The sequence below is a fragment of the Hemiscyllium ocellatum genome, chromosome 25 (genome assembly GCF_020745735.1).
Source record: "Hemiscyllium ocellatum isolate sHemOce1 chromosome 25, sHemOce1.pat.X.cur, whole genome shotgun sequence".
NCBI lineage: Eukaryota > Metazoa > Chordata > Chondrichthyes > Orectolobiformes > Hemiscylliidae > Hemiscyllium > Hemiscyllium ocellatum.
Window position 1 is genome coordinate 34073731 of NC_083425.1, and position 18949 is coordinate 34092679.

At 40.1% G+C, this 18949-nt stretch overlaps 1 protein-coding gene across 1 annotated transcript in view; it reads right to left on the reverse strand.

Moving 5' to 3' along the window:
• uts2r2 (urotensin-2 receptor 2) overlaps nucleotides 1-18949 on the reverse strand; it is a 142040-nt gene that overhangs the window by 25010 nt on the left and 98081 nt on the right. Inside the window, exon 8 of the mRNA XM_060844201.1 lies at nucleotides 13501-13624. Within this exon, the coding sequence (XP_060700184.1) occupies nucleotides 13501-13624 (124 nt within the window). The remainder of the gene's footprint in view (nucleotides 1-13500; nucleotides 13625-18949) is intronic.

Sequence of the window (18949 nt, forward strand, 5' to 3'; positions counted from 1 at the left end):
GTGAAAGCTTATTTTTGGCAAAGAAGAGCCTTTGCTATACAGATTGCAAGTGGATAGGACTTGGAAGTACAAGTATTTAAATCATTAAAAAGGTGGGTCAAACACAGGTTATCAAAGCTGTAAAATGTACAAAGGAAGTATTAGAGTTTATTTACACAGGAGCAGAACTCAAAGGCATAGGTTACTTAAAACATATATAATGCACAATAATGCTCTGACTGCAGTTTTGGTCTCCATACTACAAAAAAGATATAAGAACACTGGAAAATATGCAAAGATAACACTGGGAATGATATGGTGTAACTATCAACAAAGATTGAATAGGTGAAATTTTTTTCCCTAGAAATCAGGAGACTAAGATGTGGATTGTGCAGAACGTGAGCATTGCAATCATTAGGACCAGGTTGCAAGAAACCAGACTTGATAAAGAAATTCCAATTTATACAGCATGGGGAAAAAAAAAGGTGTTGTCTGATGTCGTTTCAGATCTTTCTGAAAAAAGGATCACCGGACCTGAAACTTTAACTCTGATTGCTCCCTACAGATGCTGCAAGACCGATGAGTTTTTCCAGTAATTGTTTGTTTTTGTTTTTCTATTTAATAATTGTTGTTCAACAGCAGAATCACATCTCATGGTGGACATAGTGTTCTGAGGCTTGTGAGCATGAGCAACCAACATGCTCTCCATTGCATATTGTCAATGAACTGAATTATTTGATATGGTCAGCCAGGCATTGAGATGTACAGCCTTCCGACCTAACTAGCACCACAATGGTACTGAAACTCATAGATCACAATTCTTATTTTTGGGGTTGGCAAAATGTCTTTTTCGTTTGATGGCAGCACCTTTTTAGTGGAGAAAGTCACTTGCAGGTTTATTGCAAAGTAGCAACATCAGACAGCTAGTTTCACCTGCTCACTTCACTTTTGAGACACTTTCCCTTTCCAGGGTAAATGGAGATGGACTAAGCACCATTCAGGGCCAAAAGGGCTAGACATGGTCCCTGTCATGAATTGTCACAAAATACAATAATTGGTCATTTGATTGGAGTTGCTCTTATCATGCAGGAAAGTTTTGCTTTGCCATATCTCAGCACAGGTAGGGTAGTTAAGAAGACATTTAGCATGCATGGCTTCATTGCTCAGAGGTTTGAGTATAGGTGTTGGGGTGCCATGTTTAGGTTGTACAGAACATTGGTGAGGCCTCTTCTGTAAAACTGTGTGCCGTTCCGGTTGTCATTTTATAGGAAGGACATTATAACATTGGAGAAGGTTTAGAAAAGATTTATCAGGATGTTGGAGAGAATGAAAATAAAAGGTTATTAGAATAGGCTGGATACGCTGGGATTTTTTTTCACTGAGGGAGGTTGAGGGATGACCCGATAGAAGTTTACAAAATCATGAGAGGCCTAGATAAGCTGAATAGCAAGGTCTTTTCCCTAAAATGGGAGAGTTCAAAACTAGTGGGCATATTTTGAAGGAGAGAGGAGGAAGTTTTTTTAAAAAAAAGACACGAAGGGCAACTTTTTTACATAGTGAGTGGTTCGTGTGTGGAATGAAGTGGTGGATGCAGATGCAGTTACATTTAAAAGACATTTGGATAAGTACATAAATATGAAAGATTTGGAAGGATAAGGACCAAGTACAGGTAGGTGGGACTAGTTTAGTTTGGGGACATGGTCAGTGTGGACTTGTTGGACTGAATGCTGGACGACTTTATCAATTTTACACAGGGAATAGATGGCATTCAATAAGGAATTAAGGAAAAAAATCTTCAATTAGAGAGAGGAACTCAAAACACCATTACATGATGAGGTAAATAGCATAGATACATTTAAGAGGAAGCCTTAGGAGAAAAAGGTAGACTGAGAATGAAATGAAGTAAATAGAGTAGAAGGTAGTTGTGAGGTGCATAAACATCGGCACTGCAATGGAAAGCTAAGACTACAGCATGCTGGTTGTAGTTGTTTACTTCATTGGTACCTGGACAGTGTGAATGTGACAATCTAAACAATGTCTAAAACAGTGACAATCAAACTCATTCCATCACGTATGAAGCTCTGAAAGTTAACCACAATTGCACTAAAACTTGAAGCAAAACTCCAGAACTCGCCAGAAATTAGCTCAGAAGAATTAGACAAATCTCTCATTGAGTAGTTAACAATTTTACATGTGAGTTGCCTACCATGCTTCAATTCAGAACAATCTGGGCTGAAAGAAAGATGATGAACCACAGAAAACTAACACAACAAAACTAATGCAAAACAGCAAATACATAGCCTGAATAGGAATGGCAAGTGGAAAGAACAAGACCAGTAAATGAGATGAGGTATCAGAAACATGAGAAAAGCAATCTTTTCAAAGTGTGCTGACTCTACATTTTTGTATTTACTTTATGCATGGTCATCCGTGGTCTCTCAGAACTGTGTGGCTGCACAGCCAGCAGGAATATGGCATGCTGGGACAACCAGACCATTCCTTTGCGCCAGTTTCCTCCCACGGTCCAAAGATGTGCAGGTTAGGTGGATTGGTCATGCTAAATTTCCCTGTAGTGTCCAGAGGTGTGCAGTTTAGGGAATTTAGCCATGGGAAATGCAGAATTATAGGGATAGGGAATGGAGGATGGGGGTGGGTGGGATGCTGTTTGGAGGGTCGGTGTGGACTCAATGGGCCAAATGGCTTGCTTCCACAGTCCTTAGTCCTTTAATGGTTGCAGATAAAACAATTCACCAACATGGGGAAAATGAAGTATTACCCCAGTTTTTGCTTGTCAATATTGATGTCCAAATACATATCGCATGACTACAAACTTACATGGGAACCATTATTCCGAAATTGCAATACTATTCAGCTAATAATGCCGCAAAGAAAAAATAACTAAGGATACGAGCAAGCACAAAAGAAATGTTGTACGGAGTCTCTGTCTTCCAATGCCAAGTAGTCACTGCAAAGGAGCATCACACATCATTTTCATATCAGGAAGTAATCTTCATCACTAAAATGTACATAAATGTTTTACTCTTGACCAGCAAAGCTGTTCCACATGTAAGAAAGCATTACATACTATAATAAGCCACCTTTTGGCTAGTTTGAGATGCCTATTGGAACTTTTTTTAATTATATCCTGTAGAATTCTTTCTTGCTCTCAGTACTGCTCAGAGTACTGGGTATTTCTTTCAGGTTACATATGGAAATTAATATCAAGCAATAAACAAAAATCTTAAACCTTATTTCTACCATTCTTTCTGAATACTGACTTAAGATCGACACGTTAAATTAAGGATTGATGGGTACAGAGAGAAATGGAGGGTAAGAAGTCAGAAATTGCCACTGTATTTTATTAGCAAATAATAGATGTACCCATACCACAGGACTGAAATATGGTTCTTTAGTGAAAACTGCTTTATCTTGTGCTTTAAACCAACACTGCTACCTGCGTATTATGATTCTAGTCTAGAGTATTTTGGTCTGTGGGTTTCTGCTCATACACTATCTTTAAGGTTGCTTGCTCATTTGCTCTGAGTAAGGCTCTTCAAACCCCTTTACACTCTTTATTTGCATGGTAGGTTATAGAGTTTTATAGTTATACAGCACGGACACAGACCCTTCAGTCCAACCAGCCCATGCCAAACATAATCCCAAATTAAACTAGTCCTACCTGTCTGCTCCTGGGGCCCATATCCCTCCTAACCTTCCCTATTCATGTTTCCATCCAAATGTTTTTAAACGTTGCAATCCACCATTCCTCAGTAAGTTCATTCCACACACATACCACTCTGGGCGAAAAATCTGCCTCATGTTTTTTTAGGGGGGGCACATTTTTAAGGTGAGGGGAGAGAGATTTAGTCTTGAAATTCTCTTAAGCTCACTAGTGTTGGGTCTAAGACCATTCTCTGGACACGGTCATTTTAGGCTGGTATCTTCTTTCTTCCTGACATTGCTCCTACCTCATAAACTACACCTTGATGATTTTCATCAATCTCTCCATATCTCATTCAATTTTCTGAACTAAATTTTAGCCTGGTTGTTCGAGCCTTTTGGGAGACATTTTCTATATCACTTGCGTCTCAGAAATTGGTTTCATAAACCACTATAAAGCAGAATTTATTGATTCTTGAAGCAAACAATAAATAGAACAGGAATTTCCCAATATCACAATAGCTCAACTATTTCAAACTAAGAGGAATATAAGGTATTTGTATTTTCAATGGGACATGTATTAAAAATAGTGGTTAATATTTATCAAAGTTTATTTTTAAAATTGTTCATTTTAGAACCATGTACTAATTGAGTAGATCCAAATCAAAGGTCATGACAAAAAAAATCTGAAGATGTTGGAATACTGAAACAAGAACTGAAATTGCTGGAGAAACTCAACAGATCTGGCAGCACCTGTAGAGAGAAAGCAGAGTTCACACTTTCGGTCCAATGAACTTTCTTCAGAAGTGGTCATGTCAATTCTTCAAACAGAACTCTGGCTGTAGGTCAGACGAATATAGCTCATATTGGTAAAAGCCAACCTAAGATTATTCCCACAAAGCTTTATTTGAAACAAAGCGTAGTCAATATAGTGTGGACACCCAGGAAGAGTGTTTCACAGCTGGATGAAGGTGGATACTGGAGGAGTTCTCTGAAAAGATGAGCTAAAATAGGTTGCTGACTTTGCACATTATGCTAAGACAATAAAAATGCTGAGACTTTTTATTAACTCTGCTCAGTCTGTGGTTTGGAAAGGAAAAGTATCAAACAATGCAACCAAAAGACATTTTTGTTAGTGTCACTGAGATTCAGTAGCCAAGGGAAACGATAGGAGCTGAAAGCATATGGTTTCAATTGTATGTGGAATTGTTCTCATTGAGCTCAAAAACCCTGAACTGAAGTATATACAGCATGTTACTGGTCAGTATTGGAAAGATTTAGGGAGGTGGGTAAGGACAAGAGGCTGACTGAGATTTGGCGGTGTGGAGATGAGAGGAATGGGAACTGAGGCAGGGCAGAGGCAGCTCGAACTCTTTAAGGGGTGACTGACAGGCTATCCCTCACGTGACTGGAAAGAGGAAGCCAAACATAGACTTGAATAATTCTCCCTGAGAAGACTAAATGGTATTGTGGTGATAATCTGTAGCAGCAGTACTGAAAACACTGGTAGTGCCTGGATGAGAGAAGATGCAGATCCAAATATTTTAATGAATCAATTAATAATTGGCAATGGTTTGAATTTACAGTTTCTCAGAAATATTGTGGGCAGTTTAATGAGAACATTGCTGATTTATTTTTATTTACTTTTTCATGAGATGTGACCATCAATGGTAAAGTCAGTACTTATTGGTTTATTCTAATTACTCATACAAACAAGAGTAGTGAGCTGTCCTTGGTTGCTGCTGCTCTTATGGTAGAGGCACACCCTCAGTGCTGTTAGGGAGTGAATTCCTGGATTTTTGATGGAACGACTGAAAGAGCAATGACAAACGTCCAAGTCAAGCTGATGTGAGAGTGTGGGGGAATTTGCAGGTGGTGGTGTTCACATATACCTACTGCCTTTGTCATTTTAAATTGTGGAGGTTGCCAGGTGTGAGTTTGCAAGGAGCTGTTGAAGGAGCCTTCACAAATTATTAGAATATTGTGGAGTTCATCAGCTGCTGTCATGGAATTTCTCTTCACTGTCAAAATGTGAGTACAATTTTCCAAGCAGCTTGTGGTGTATAGATTGGCCTCAAGGCCACTCAGTGAGATCGAAGCTCGTAATGAAATGAATTATTTTTCCATTTAGTCATTACGGAGCATCAAACAGCCTTAAGGAAAGGCTGCATGCAGAATTGTAATATTGCTGTTTTGACAAAGTATGGTGCTCAACTGAGTGGCCTTTTCACTTACCTCCAATATATACAGTAAAGCATATCGTAACACCTGTAATATCTTTTATTTGTTAAAAAGCAAACTTACTTAGAGGATGGAACCAGAATCCAACTTTCATATTAAAGAAAGATTCATACCTGCTCTTCCACAGATTTTCACACTCCTACACTCACTCCACAGCTCTCTGACAGGTTTATCACCAGACTGCATTACAATGGCTGGCCAAGGATAGGGAGTAGAGCATCGCTGGTTAAATTCACTTTAGCATTTTAATTGTCTACTCACCCTATTTCCACTACAACTCAGACAGGATTAAATGTGTTTTATTTGTTCAAAAACACCTTTAAGATAGGAATCAAAATCAGAATCTATGTTCAGCAATATTTACACACTTCCAATGCACTACTCTGAATCTTAATCTAAATCTAATAATGACAATAAATTTATTGTGCCTGCAGCCCTGTATGCCCATAACTAACTAAGAATGGTTATACGTTTACACTTTTAGCTAAACAATGCAAATATTAGACCTTCATGTATTGAATTATTCATTCACTGTAAAGCTACTTGATTGAGTTTTTTGAAGAAGTAACAAAGAAGATTGATGAAGGCAGAGTGGGGGATTTGATCTAGATGGACTTCAGTAAGACATTCGACAAAGTTCCACATGGTAGACTAATTAACAAGGTTAGATCATGTGGAATACAGGAAGAACTAGCCATTTGGATTCAGAACGTTCTCCAAGGTAGGAGTCAGAGGGTGGTGCTGGAGGGCTGCTTTTCAGACTGGAGGCCTGTGACCAGCAGTGTGCCACATGGATCAGTGCTGAGGTCCACTCTCTTTGTTATTAAACAAATTATTTGGATGCGAATATTGGAGGCATAGTTAGTAAGTTTGCAAATGACACCAAAAGTGGTGGTGTAGTGGACAGAGAAGAAGGTTACCTCAGAGTACAATGGGACCTTGGTCAGACGGGCCAATGGGCCGAGATATAGCAAATGGAGTTTAATTTAAATAAATGTGATTCTACATTTTGAAAAGGCAAATCAGGGCAGGACTTATACACTTAATGGTAAGGTAGTGTTGCTGGACAAAGAGACGTTGGAGTGCAGGTTCATAGTCTTGAAAGTAGAATCATAGGTGGATAGGATAGTGAAGAAGGCATTTGATATGCTTTCCTTTATTGGTCAGAGTATTGAGTATAGGAGTTGGGAGGTCATGTTGCAGCTGGACAGGACATTGGTTACACCATTTTTAGAATACTGCATTGAATTCTGGTCTCCAGCTAAAGGAAGGATGTTGTGAAACTTGAAAGATTTACAAGTATGTCTCCAGGGTTGGAGAATTTGAGTTATAGGGACAGGCTGAATAGGTTGGGGCTGTTTTCCTTGGAGCACTGGAGGCTGGGGGGGGGGGGGGGGGTGACCTTATAGAAATTTATAAAATCATGAGGGGTATGGATAGGCTCAATAACCAAGATCTTTTCCCTGGGTTGAGGGAGTCCAGAACTAGAGGGCATAGGTTTAGGGTGAGAGGGGAAAGATATAAAAGGGATCTAAGGGGCAACCTTTTCACACAAAGGGTGGTACATGTGTGGAATGAACTGCCAGAGGAAGTGGTGGAAGACTGGCACAATTGTAACATTTAAAAAGCATTTAGATGGATATATGAATAGGAAGGGTTTAAAGGGATATGGGCTAAATGCTGGTCAATGGGACTAAATTGACAATATATTCGATCAGCATGGATGAGCTGGAACGAAGTGTCTGTTTCCGTGCTGTACAGCTTTATGACTCTATAACACAGGAATAATAAATTCAATACAATTCAATGTATTGATGGCTTAATACAACAATAGCTACCATAGATAGTGTTTAATCACAATATTTTTCTTTGAGAGTCAGTGTGGTACACAGGGAAATTATATGATAACAAGAATGAATGAATGGAAATAATACTTTATTCAACAGCAGCTGAAGGATTTTAACTGAACATACATTCGAAGGGAGAACATCTGAAAGCCACAAAGTTCAACTGGAACAGCAACAGCCAGAGGATTCCATAATGGTAGGAATGTTTGTGTTGGATTTTGGCAGGAGGAGAGATGCCCTGTTCTGTGAGGAGGCCAAAAGATCAGTTCACAGCCTCACCTCCATCATACTGTGGAGTGTCAGGTATTAAAAGCATCTTACCACTCATTTGCATGTACTCTACTAATAATAGTGGAATTGCTGTTCTTATATAGTATCCATTGAAGTAGCATTGACAGCAAAACAGCCATTTCAAACCAACAAAATCCAAACAGAAAGTAATTAGGAAATATCAATTACCAAGGTTCTGAGAATCAGATTACAAGGTGGTATCTGACTCACAGGTGACAAGCTTATTTAGAATGCCTTTGCTATCCCTGAGCGCTGAAGTTAATAAAGATGGTGTTGCTAATTGTCATCTGGTGTACAGGGTTCCAAGTGTTGAGCTAGCTTATTGTAGCCAAGGTGAAAAGTTCTACAATTTCCTGTTTGTCTAGTTTTGAGGATAAAGAACACACAGACTTGCTGCTCTGAGGAACTTGCTACAATCCTTCCTGAAAGGCTGCAGGTTGGAAAGCAAACAGTCTTTGAGTTTTTTGCAAGGGAGGCATGACAACTTGTGACCTACTAGCCATGCAGGTCAAGGGTGACAATGTAAAAACTTGGTGCGTGCTCCCCCTCTTCCATTCCCCATCACAGCTGGATATGGGTCTGCAAGGGTTAATATTTGATAGCATGTAATAAGCATCCACCCATTACAATGATGTCACGGCAAGTCTGACAGAAGATAGTGTCCTGTCAATACACTTTGTATCAATGACATAAATTCAATAAATTACATTTTATCTACTCTTTGTTAGACCAGAAAGTGTCTATTCTCAAGCACACTAATCCCCGTAAATCCCAGAAAACCCACACATATAATAAGCTTCCACCACGTATATAATGACAACAATGGAGCAACTAGGTCACAAGCCATTGTCTGCACCTCCAGATTGCCTACAGTCTCTGAGCTCAACAGGAGGCTCCAGCAGCATTGTTTTGTTGAGAATACGGTAACAATAGCCTACTCAGCTTCAAGGTAGGCCCTACCTTAATGGCAATTTACACAAAAATATTGCTGCAATGTAAATTAGCATGAAATGAACACCAGGGGAGAAAGAGGATTCCATAATGGTAGGAATGTTTGTGTTGGAGGTTGGCAGGAGGAGAGATGTCCTGTTCAGTGATGAAGAGGCCAAAAGATCAGTTCACAGCCTCATCTCAGACACGTCAGTGACACCTTCAGAGCTAATAACCCGGCAGCTGTGGAAAAGAAGTTCAATTGCCTTCAGGTGAGTGGATAATGTCAGTGAATGTCTCTTCATAAGACATCTACTCACCTTTTTATCCATGATGTGGAGGTGCCAGTGTTGGTCTGGGGGTGGACAAAGTCAGAAGTCTCACGACACCAGGTTATAGTCCAACAGGCTTATTTGAAATCACATGTTTTAGGAGCGCTGCTCCTTCAACAGGTGAAGTAGGGGGAAGCACACAGGCACAAAATTTATATGCAGAGAGATAATGATAAGCTAATTCCAGGTAAGGAAGAGTGCCAAATGATAAATACAATGGTGTGAGTGGAGCATCGACAGGCTGAAGAACAAGTCTTTGCAGGTGATCAGAAGTGTCAAAAGTGTGAGTAAAGTATCAACAGCTGAACAAGTGAAGGGATGACCTATAATCCAACCAAATTTACAGAGAAAATCAAAAATAAGATAGTTCTGGAGACAAACCAAATGGCTGGAATAACATGATAGATATGAGTCGCCTGATGAGGGTCTAACAAAAGTAACAAGTAATCCAAAACTGTACAAACTAATTAAGGTAGAGAGATCATAGCAATTTATCAAAGTGCTGGTATCAAACAGTACAGTAAGGAAGATTTTATGGATACAGAACAGTGTGGTGGGGCCACATGTAGCGTGACAAGAACCCGACACAGTTGTTGGGGTGATTACACTACTAGGGTGTTTAATGTAGGGCTAGGGAGGGTAATACTATTACTGCAACAGACACTTCTAGTTCCAGCCCTGAAACGGTTAATAACAGCCATGCGGGCTGAAGCTGGCAACTGCATGACTACCTGTCTGGAGCTCGCAATTGATATACATTTTGTTAATTAAATCATGGAGCCTGTAACTACCAGCCAGTGTCAATTGTTCCATCGAAACTCATGATCGATAAAGGAACCTGTAATTGTCAGACAGTGTGAATTGCTCTATCGGAACTCATAGTTGATAAAAGTACCTGTTAATTTACTTGCTGAAACTATTGATTAAATCACGGAAAACGACTAGCCTGTCAGACACATAGTAATGAGAGTTGACTCTCTAAACAATGAACTATTGATTACGGGATCGGAACCGCTGGCCCCAGGACGTCTGTGCCATTGTCAAGCACAGCAGGAGCTGGACAGGCACCTCGATGCGGCCAATGGGAAGACGGATCCCATCGCGCGCAGATGAACGGACCAATGAGGAAGGCGGACAAGGAAAATCTGACCGGGGACTCCAGGCAGCGCGAAGTATAACTGTGCCAAGTCCGAACGGGGGGGGGGGCAGAACGCCTTCTCCAACGAATGCATGCTTGATAATTCGTTGTATCGTTTCCCAGTTAAGATTCTGTGAATAAACGACAGTCTGCACCAAACTAAAGATGCCAGTGTGGGTCTCTCCTTCCAAAAGAACACGCAAAGACGGGACCCTGTGGGTCCGTCATAACACAGTTGAGGCCGTCTTCTTGGGACAGAACTTGGCTATCAGTTTCAGCTCGGCAGCTCTGCCTTGTTGTGTATCTTGGAGGACCCGAAGATCAGAGAACGGATATTCTTGATGGCTGAGGTGCTCCGAAACTGGGAGGGAACATTCTTGTTTGGCAATTGTTGCGCAGTATCAGTTCATCAATTGTCGTAGCATCTGCTTGGTCTTGCTGATATACCATACCTCGGGGCATCTTGCCTGCAGTGTATGAGATAAACAATGTTGGCCAAGTCACATGAAGACCTGCTGTGTACTTGGTGGGTGTTGTTCCCATATGTAATGGTAGTATCCGTGTTGATGATCTGACACATCTGGCAGAGATTGCAGTGGCAGAGTTTTGGGGTTTGTGGTCACTGATCTCCTGAAGGCTGGGTAGTTTGCCGTGAACGATGGTCTGTTTGAGGTTAGGCAGCTGTTTGAAGGCTAGGAGGAAGTGAGGACTGCAGATGCTGGAGATCAGAGTCAAAGAGTGTGGTGCTGGAAAAGCACAGCCGGTCAGGCAGCATCCAAGGAGCAGGAGAATCGACATTTTGAGCATTAGCCCTTCATCAGGAAGGAGGCCTCATTCCCGATGAAGGGCTATGCCCAAAAAGTTGACTCTCCTGCTCCTTGGATTCTGTCTGACCAGCTGTGCTTTTCCAGCACCACACTCATTGATACTGCTTGAAGATGAGAAGTAGGGGCAGAGGGATGGCCTTGATTAATTACCTTGCTATTATCTCTCTGCACATAAATTCTGTGTCTGTGTACTTCCCACCACTTCACCTGATGCTCTGAAAGCTTACAATTTCAAATAAACCTGTTGAACTATAACCTGGTGTCATGTGTCTTCTGACTTTGTCCACCTCTACATCACAAACTTTCATGCTGCTCAATACATTATAGGGCCAGTCGCTCCAGTAGGAGTACTCCCTGATACTCAGGACTCCTTAATCCAGTCACGTAAACAATCAAAGCAGCAAGCCTTACACTCACCTCTTGTTCAGTTGCAGAAGGCACATCATCCAATTACCGTGCAATGCACTCACTGACCTTCTTCCATTTCTCTTGCAGGAAAATAGGTATTTGGTCACATGAGCAGCTCTTACTAGAAGCTAGTACAGATAGGCTGTAATCATTGCATGATTCTATCATGGTGCTGACTGTGACAGAACCTATAAGCATCCAAAAACTGCTGTGAACATTAACAACGATGGCACGATCTTGTCTTGTGTTCCCTGTGAACTAGTGGCCAGCTTCATCCCACTGTCTGACATGATCAACAAAGTTGCTGATGAAGAATCCATGGACCTCTGGCTTCCCAACCAACCACCCTCCAATAAGTAGTGACCTTCTCCTTCCGAGTGCCAGATTTCAGACACCCAAGAATTGCCAATTGCCCAACACAGCAGCCCAATGAGAGATAGAGATATAGATAGAGAGACAGAGAGACAGAGAGACAGAGAGAAGTACAGCATGGAAACAGATTTTCCGGTCCAACCCGTCCATGCCGACCAGATATCCCAACCCAATCTAGTCCCACCTGCCACCAAGCGGCCATTATCCCTCCAAACCCTTCCTATTCATATACCCATCCAAATGCCTTTTAAATGTTGCAATTGCACCAGCCTCCACCACTTCCTCTGGCAGCTCATTCCATACACGCACTACTCTCTGTGTGAAAAGGTTGCCCCATAGGTCCCTTTTATATCTTTCCCCTCTGACCCTAAACCTATGCCCTCTAGTTCTGGACACCCCCACCCCAAGAAAAAGACTTTGTCTATTTATCCTATCCATGCTCCTCATAATTTTGTAAACCTCTATAAGGTCACTTCTCAGCCTCTGATGCTCCAGGGAAAACAGCCCCAGCCTGTTCAGCCTCTCCCCATAGCTCAAATCCTTCAACCCTGGCAACATCCTTGTAAATCTTTTCTGAACCCTTTCAAGTTTCACAACATCTTTCTGAGAGGAAGGAGACCAGAAGCTCTACAGATCTGACACTCTAACAGATCAGTTCAGATACTGCCATTGAACATACCTTGGAGGTTAATATAGAATTTTTTGCCCCAGCTGACTGTATGGCTATGACCCAGATGAGTTCTGCTACAGGAGATTCAGATGAAGACTTCAACAGGGACTCAAAGGGGAAGCACTGATGGGCGTACAACCAAGATGCTGCTGCATTGGCTTGCCAGATAGATGGCATTCTGTCACTGTTAAGGAGCATGGAGGATCCGATTCCAACTTGCCTTCTTCACAACTTTTGCTCCATGTCCCAAAAAACCAAAGTCACTGTCAGTGTTAACCCTCTGTTGCAGCCACTGTATGGATAGATCAACTTGTCCTGTGCATCCTCCCCCCACCACACCACCCAATCCCATAAAGTTCCAACAATACTGTACACTCTGACAGTTTCAAGGGATGTCAATTGAAGAGAAAACTGACCAAAAACAATGATTTTACTTCCACAACCTTAATTTGAATCCCCCTGACAGGATGAAGTGACCTTGATCAATTTTACTTCACTTTCAATTGAACAAGAGCCAACAACATTAAACTACAATTCTCATTAAAATGGGGAAAACGTACAAATAAACATTAATCGAACAGGAATACTGCTTTGAACTTACGATTATTTAAATTAGCTGAGTGAGGGAAAGTATAGGAAGTTTTCCACAGTAGGACTCGAGCTGAACAACACGGACGTTGCCACAATATGTTAAAATATTCAATTCTTCAGTAATGGAAGGTGAAGACCATAAAGTCCAAAACCCAAATTTTAAAGGATTTTACATAGGTTGTAAGAGTTGAGAAAATGCCAAGAAAATTTATACCTAGCCGAGGCTCCACAGTTCGGTTGGCAAGTTCATCAACGAACACAAATCGTCCACCACCAAAGTCAGTCCTGTAGTCAGAGAGGTACAGTAGTGAAGTGTAGTCAAATGATCCATATGTCACCTGGGAAAAACACCAGAACAACTCGTCAAATCTCAGTCCTGTTTGAATTCCTGGGAAGAAAATATCATTTAACATTATCCGGTGTAATGAGTTGGAAATGTTCTCAGCTCATCTGTCAAACTGTCAACAAACTGTGTGCAACAGCATAAATGTTCATCCCCTGCAATATGATAGTCATAATATGAACATACTTCTTTATAAAACTGTTTGCAGTAAAATAACTTTTTGAAGAATTGCCCAGGTATAGACTGAACTGTCATTCGTCATTTCACTGCTGTTTATAAGATTTTACTGAGTGAAATCTGCCCTTCTGCATTGGTCCACTTTCCAAGAGCTACTGTGGAGCATTTTGAGGCACCTAGGTCTTTCCAGTTTATTAGACAAGCAATTTAATGTAATATGAATGCACGTTCTTCTTTGTACATTATCGGCATTAGTTGAACCTAAACATGTGGCAGTTGTAGAACTGGCATGGTCAGGTAACCAAGTTTTTAATTTTTGAGTGTAAAAGATGTGTGCAATATAGGGAAACAATACTTCAATATTCCTCTAATATATTTGATATTACACAATAAAAACAAAATCAGCCTGGAAAGAATGCTTTATGAACTGCAACATTATGAACTGAATGATTATTGCAGAATTATGGACCAGACCAAACGCCCTCAAAATACATAAAGAAGATTGCTGTGACCATAACTTTTTCTTATTTTAAAGGCAAGTGCCAGGCATGGCATTCTAGATGCAATTGATTGATCACACTACTAGTCTGGAAGTAGGACTCACTTTATTCATACACTATAGTTAAAATACAACAAAAGAAAGATTTGGATTAACTTAACTCTGCTAGAAAACTTAACAGAATAGCAGATTATTTAACTACTAAACAGTAACTGTTTCAATATAGTAATCTTCCTTAAACACACCTTTGGCAAAGGCATATTTAGTAAATATGTAATTCTCAAGTCCAGAAGGAAAAACATCAAATGAAAACTCAGAGACAGTAGCAGGAAGAGATACCCGGCAGCTTCCAAACCCAGCTTCAAGACCATGGCATCTGCTACTGAAAAACTAAAACTAAAAATCCTGGTTCTGTGGGAGCTTAACCCCACCCATTCAGGCTGCTTCTATTGTTCTGATTTAGAAAGCACCCCAGGGCCTCACAAGCTGGTTACCTTATATTATTTCAAGCAGACTGCCCAGTGCCTCTGTCCCAATCCTTCTTCATTTAAAAACAAAACAGAAAAAATACACCTCTTAAAGCCATTGTATCGTCACATGCAGTCTTGTCAAATTCCTCTGTTTTTCTGGCAGATACACTGAGTTATTAATTTAGAGCCTTCGTTCCTTTTACTTTTTTTTAAAATGAAGATAATAAAATGATTTATTACAACTGAGGTTATGACAGCACACTGATAACATCAGAGGTAAATACACCACTAAAATCAGTGATCTTTTACATAAGGGCACAGCTGTGGGACTCTAGAAAATAGCAGTAGAGATACAAACCTAAATGAACATCCAAAAAAGTGATGGAGAGCACTGTTGGCAGTACTAACAGCTGCAACCTCTCAATAATAACCAGATCAATGATGTGCTTGTGGCCTGCCAGGAACCACCAGCTCCAAACCTCATTATAAGTTTGTTCAAACATGAACGAATGAGCTCATGTCCAGAGGAGAGGGGAGAGTGACAGCCCTTGATATCAAGGAAGTGTTCACTTGGATGTGGTATGAAGGATTTCAACAAAATTGAAATCAGTGGGAAGCAGGGAAGATTTTCTCCACACTAGAGTCATACCTGGCACAAAGAATGACAGTTGAAGTCATTAGAGACCAGTCATCTCTGCTCCAGGACATTGCTGCAGGATTTACTCAGGATATTGTTTAAAGCCTAGCCATCTCCAGTTGCTTCATCAATGATTTTCCCACCATCAAAAATTCAGAAACAGAGATGTTCGCTGATGATTTCAAAATGTTCAACGCCATTTGCAATTCTTTAGATACTGAAACAGTTCTTGTCCACATGCAGCGATACTTGGATGATATTCAGGTATGTGTTAATGAGTCACAAGTAACATTTGAACGACACAACTGCTAGGCAATGACTATTCCCAACAAGAGAGAGGCTAACCACCTCTCCTTGATATCCATCACGCAATATCCTACTATCAACACCCTGGGATTACCACTGAGCAGAAACGGAACTGGGCCAACCAAATTAATACTGGGCTATAAAAGCAAGTCTGAAGCTGGGAATTCTGCAACACATCCTGAATACTAAAAAATCCATTCCCCATCAATAAAGCACGAGTCAAGGTAACTCCCAACAACATCTAACAAAATAATAGACTGCTTGATCATCAAACTATTCACCACTTGAAACTTTCATCTCTGCCATTAGCTCCAGTTTCTACAAGATCCAAGTGGCAACTTGTCAAGTCTTCTTCAAGATTGCCTTCCAAACCCATAAACTTTACCATCTTGAAGAATAAGAGTAGATGTTGTACGTGAACACTGCGACCTGCAATTTCTTCTCCAAGTCATACACCATCCTGATTTCAGACTATATTGCTGTTGTTCTTTCATAGTCTCTGAGTCAAATCCTTGAACTCTAATAACTCTGTGGGTGCACATACACTACATGGACTGCAGTCGTTCAAGAAGGCAGTTTGTTGCCTTCTCCTAAAGGGCAAATAAACATGAACAATAAATGCAGGTCTCACCCAGGACACTCCCATCCCATAAATAAAACTTTATAAAACAAGCTACAGTCTGTTCAACAAAACCCTCCCTTGCACCTCAGATTTTTGAATTTAGGTTTGACCTGTCTTCAAGTTTCATGTTCAGAAACAATGCATCACTCTCACCTTTGCCTAGACAGAAGATACATTTCTTTGACTTCAAAGCATCTCTGATTCAAATGCTTCTGAAATGGGATCACAAATTTTCCTCTCTGAAATATGGGAATTCTATAAAGAATTCATTTTCATTTGCCTTCAGAATCAATGTAGAAAGGGTTTTATCTGTTTTGTAGAAATGAGGAACAGAGAAAGATAAGCATCAAAAGCATTAGAAACAAGAATGGCCCGTGGCAGTAGCAAATGGATTTCATGCTGGGAAGTCAGCTGTGTGCAAAAAAAGAAAGCAGGGATATTTACCCAAAGATAACAATCTGTTAGAGCTTTTGGCAAACTTACATAAATGTCAAATTTGCAATCATGAAGAACATGTTAGGATGCAATGGAGCAAACTAAAGAATAAAACATGCTTGAAACATTTTTTTTGAAGTAGCAATAAGGTTCTACTCACTGCTTCCTGAATGAGAGATTGGAAGATGACAGTTGAGAGGAAGAGACATTTAAAAGGAAACAGCTGGTGCCCAAGCAGATGTGCCATTACTGACTCATCTCAATATGTTCAACACAGCTGTGCAATCCCAACAGTTAAAACTCCTGCATTGATAAGTGAATCAAGGGCTAAACATTCACATAAAATACACATCCTTAAAAGAAAAGGAAATCTTATATTTTCAACAGGTCTCATCATATCTCTCAATAATATCTAAAAACACTTCAAAACAATTAATTTGTAATGTAGTGACTTCATGTAATGAAACAGACAGTGCCGCAAACAGCAATGAGATAAATGATCACTTAATCTGTTTTGAGAAAGGGATAGTCCAATTCCTCCTTTATGAAAAAAATATAAATTTAGTTATTTTTAAGTATGATTTGAAAGAACTCCAACAATTTGCAAGTTTTGAAAAACAAACTTGGTATCAGTGCCAACTTCCTAATTTACCTTGAATTCTCTCCTACTACTGTCAACCTGGATGTGGTTCTGCAGGATTGATCAAAACTGTTAGGGAACTTTCAGTTTAAAATACCTCTCCATGTTTTTGAGGTTCACGGTGTTCATTTCTCTGCAACTACTTGAAACAAGGTTTAGGGATAATATTTAATAAAGCATTGTGAAAAAAGAGGCAGAAGAACCCTGCAATTTTGCTTATATCAAAACTAAAAATACATTACTTTTCTAGCATAAGATAACATAGTTTCACATCAATTCCTGGTATTTTAGCCAGTTTTAGCACCTTTTTCTTGTTACGTTTTGATATACAACACTACATGACATCTACAAATTTCAAAGTGCGAGCGTTGGTAGTGGTTGGCATCTGGATGAGTATTCTGTCCCTGTGACCTCTTTGCGAACCCATTCAGTCCTCACCTATTTGCTTTCTCTCTCACACATTGTCACGACTGTGTGGTTTTAGTTTTACAGACTTGGGGGAAGAAAATAGACAGGATAGCATTTTTATTTGAAAATGCATGAAACGCTTTCAAGGTAGCACTCCCATTCTGCTGGAAGGGTTTAAAGCCTATAAAACTGTGTCATCTTGGCATCAATCACAAAGATGGACATTTAGAACTTGATTAATCTTGAAAAATACATTAGGTCCTTCCAAAGGTGTGAGAATTCAAAGTTCCCAGGAGAACAAGTGACAGAAAAGGATAGTAGCACAATAAACTCTTTTGACCAATGGAACAATGCCTCACTGATATTAACATAGCAGCGATTTTCCTTTGTTTGTAATAAAGACAGGATTTGAAAGCATTTTGTGCAAAACCACTCTGAAAAACCTTGAGACACACCATCAGAGAGGATTCTGGACAGAAAGGAGCACAAGAGGATGAAGACGTTCAGAAATCAACAGCTATTCTACCAAAAGAAGCCCCAACAACCTGTAAAGACGGTATTTGCAGAAGCAGTGAGGAAAAAGATACCTTTCAAAATTCCTGTTGCCCCTGTGGATCTATCATACAAACAAAAACTAAGTATTCAAGTATAGAAGCTAACTCAGCTGCTGAATTTTACTTCAGGTTTCAACTCCGTTTCAGATATTGTGTTATGAGATATTGTGTTACAGGTCATCTTTGTTAACTCAGTCGCCAGCACACTATATTTTACTGCATTTTCACACCTTATCAGCCCTAACTACAAGCAGCATTTGCCTCCGCAAACAGAACAATACCGTCTCCATCAAGTCCCCACGAAACATTATAATATTAATTAGCCCTTACCAACCATCTCCTGGACCTGAATAGATTCCCCGATTAGTAAGTACCTGTTAAATATCTTTAAACTGGGCTAATAACCCTGAAGAAACTAACTGACAAAACAGCGCTTCCATGAAATTACATGAATGAATGAAACTCATACCGGCAAATAGTAAACAAATTTCACAACCCAGCCGCAGTAATCAGGTTAATATCCTTTCTTCTTTTATTAAGTACAGGTACAATTTCTAACTTATTTATAAAAC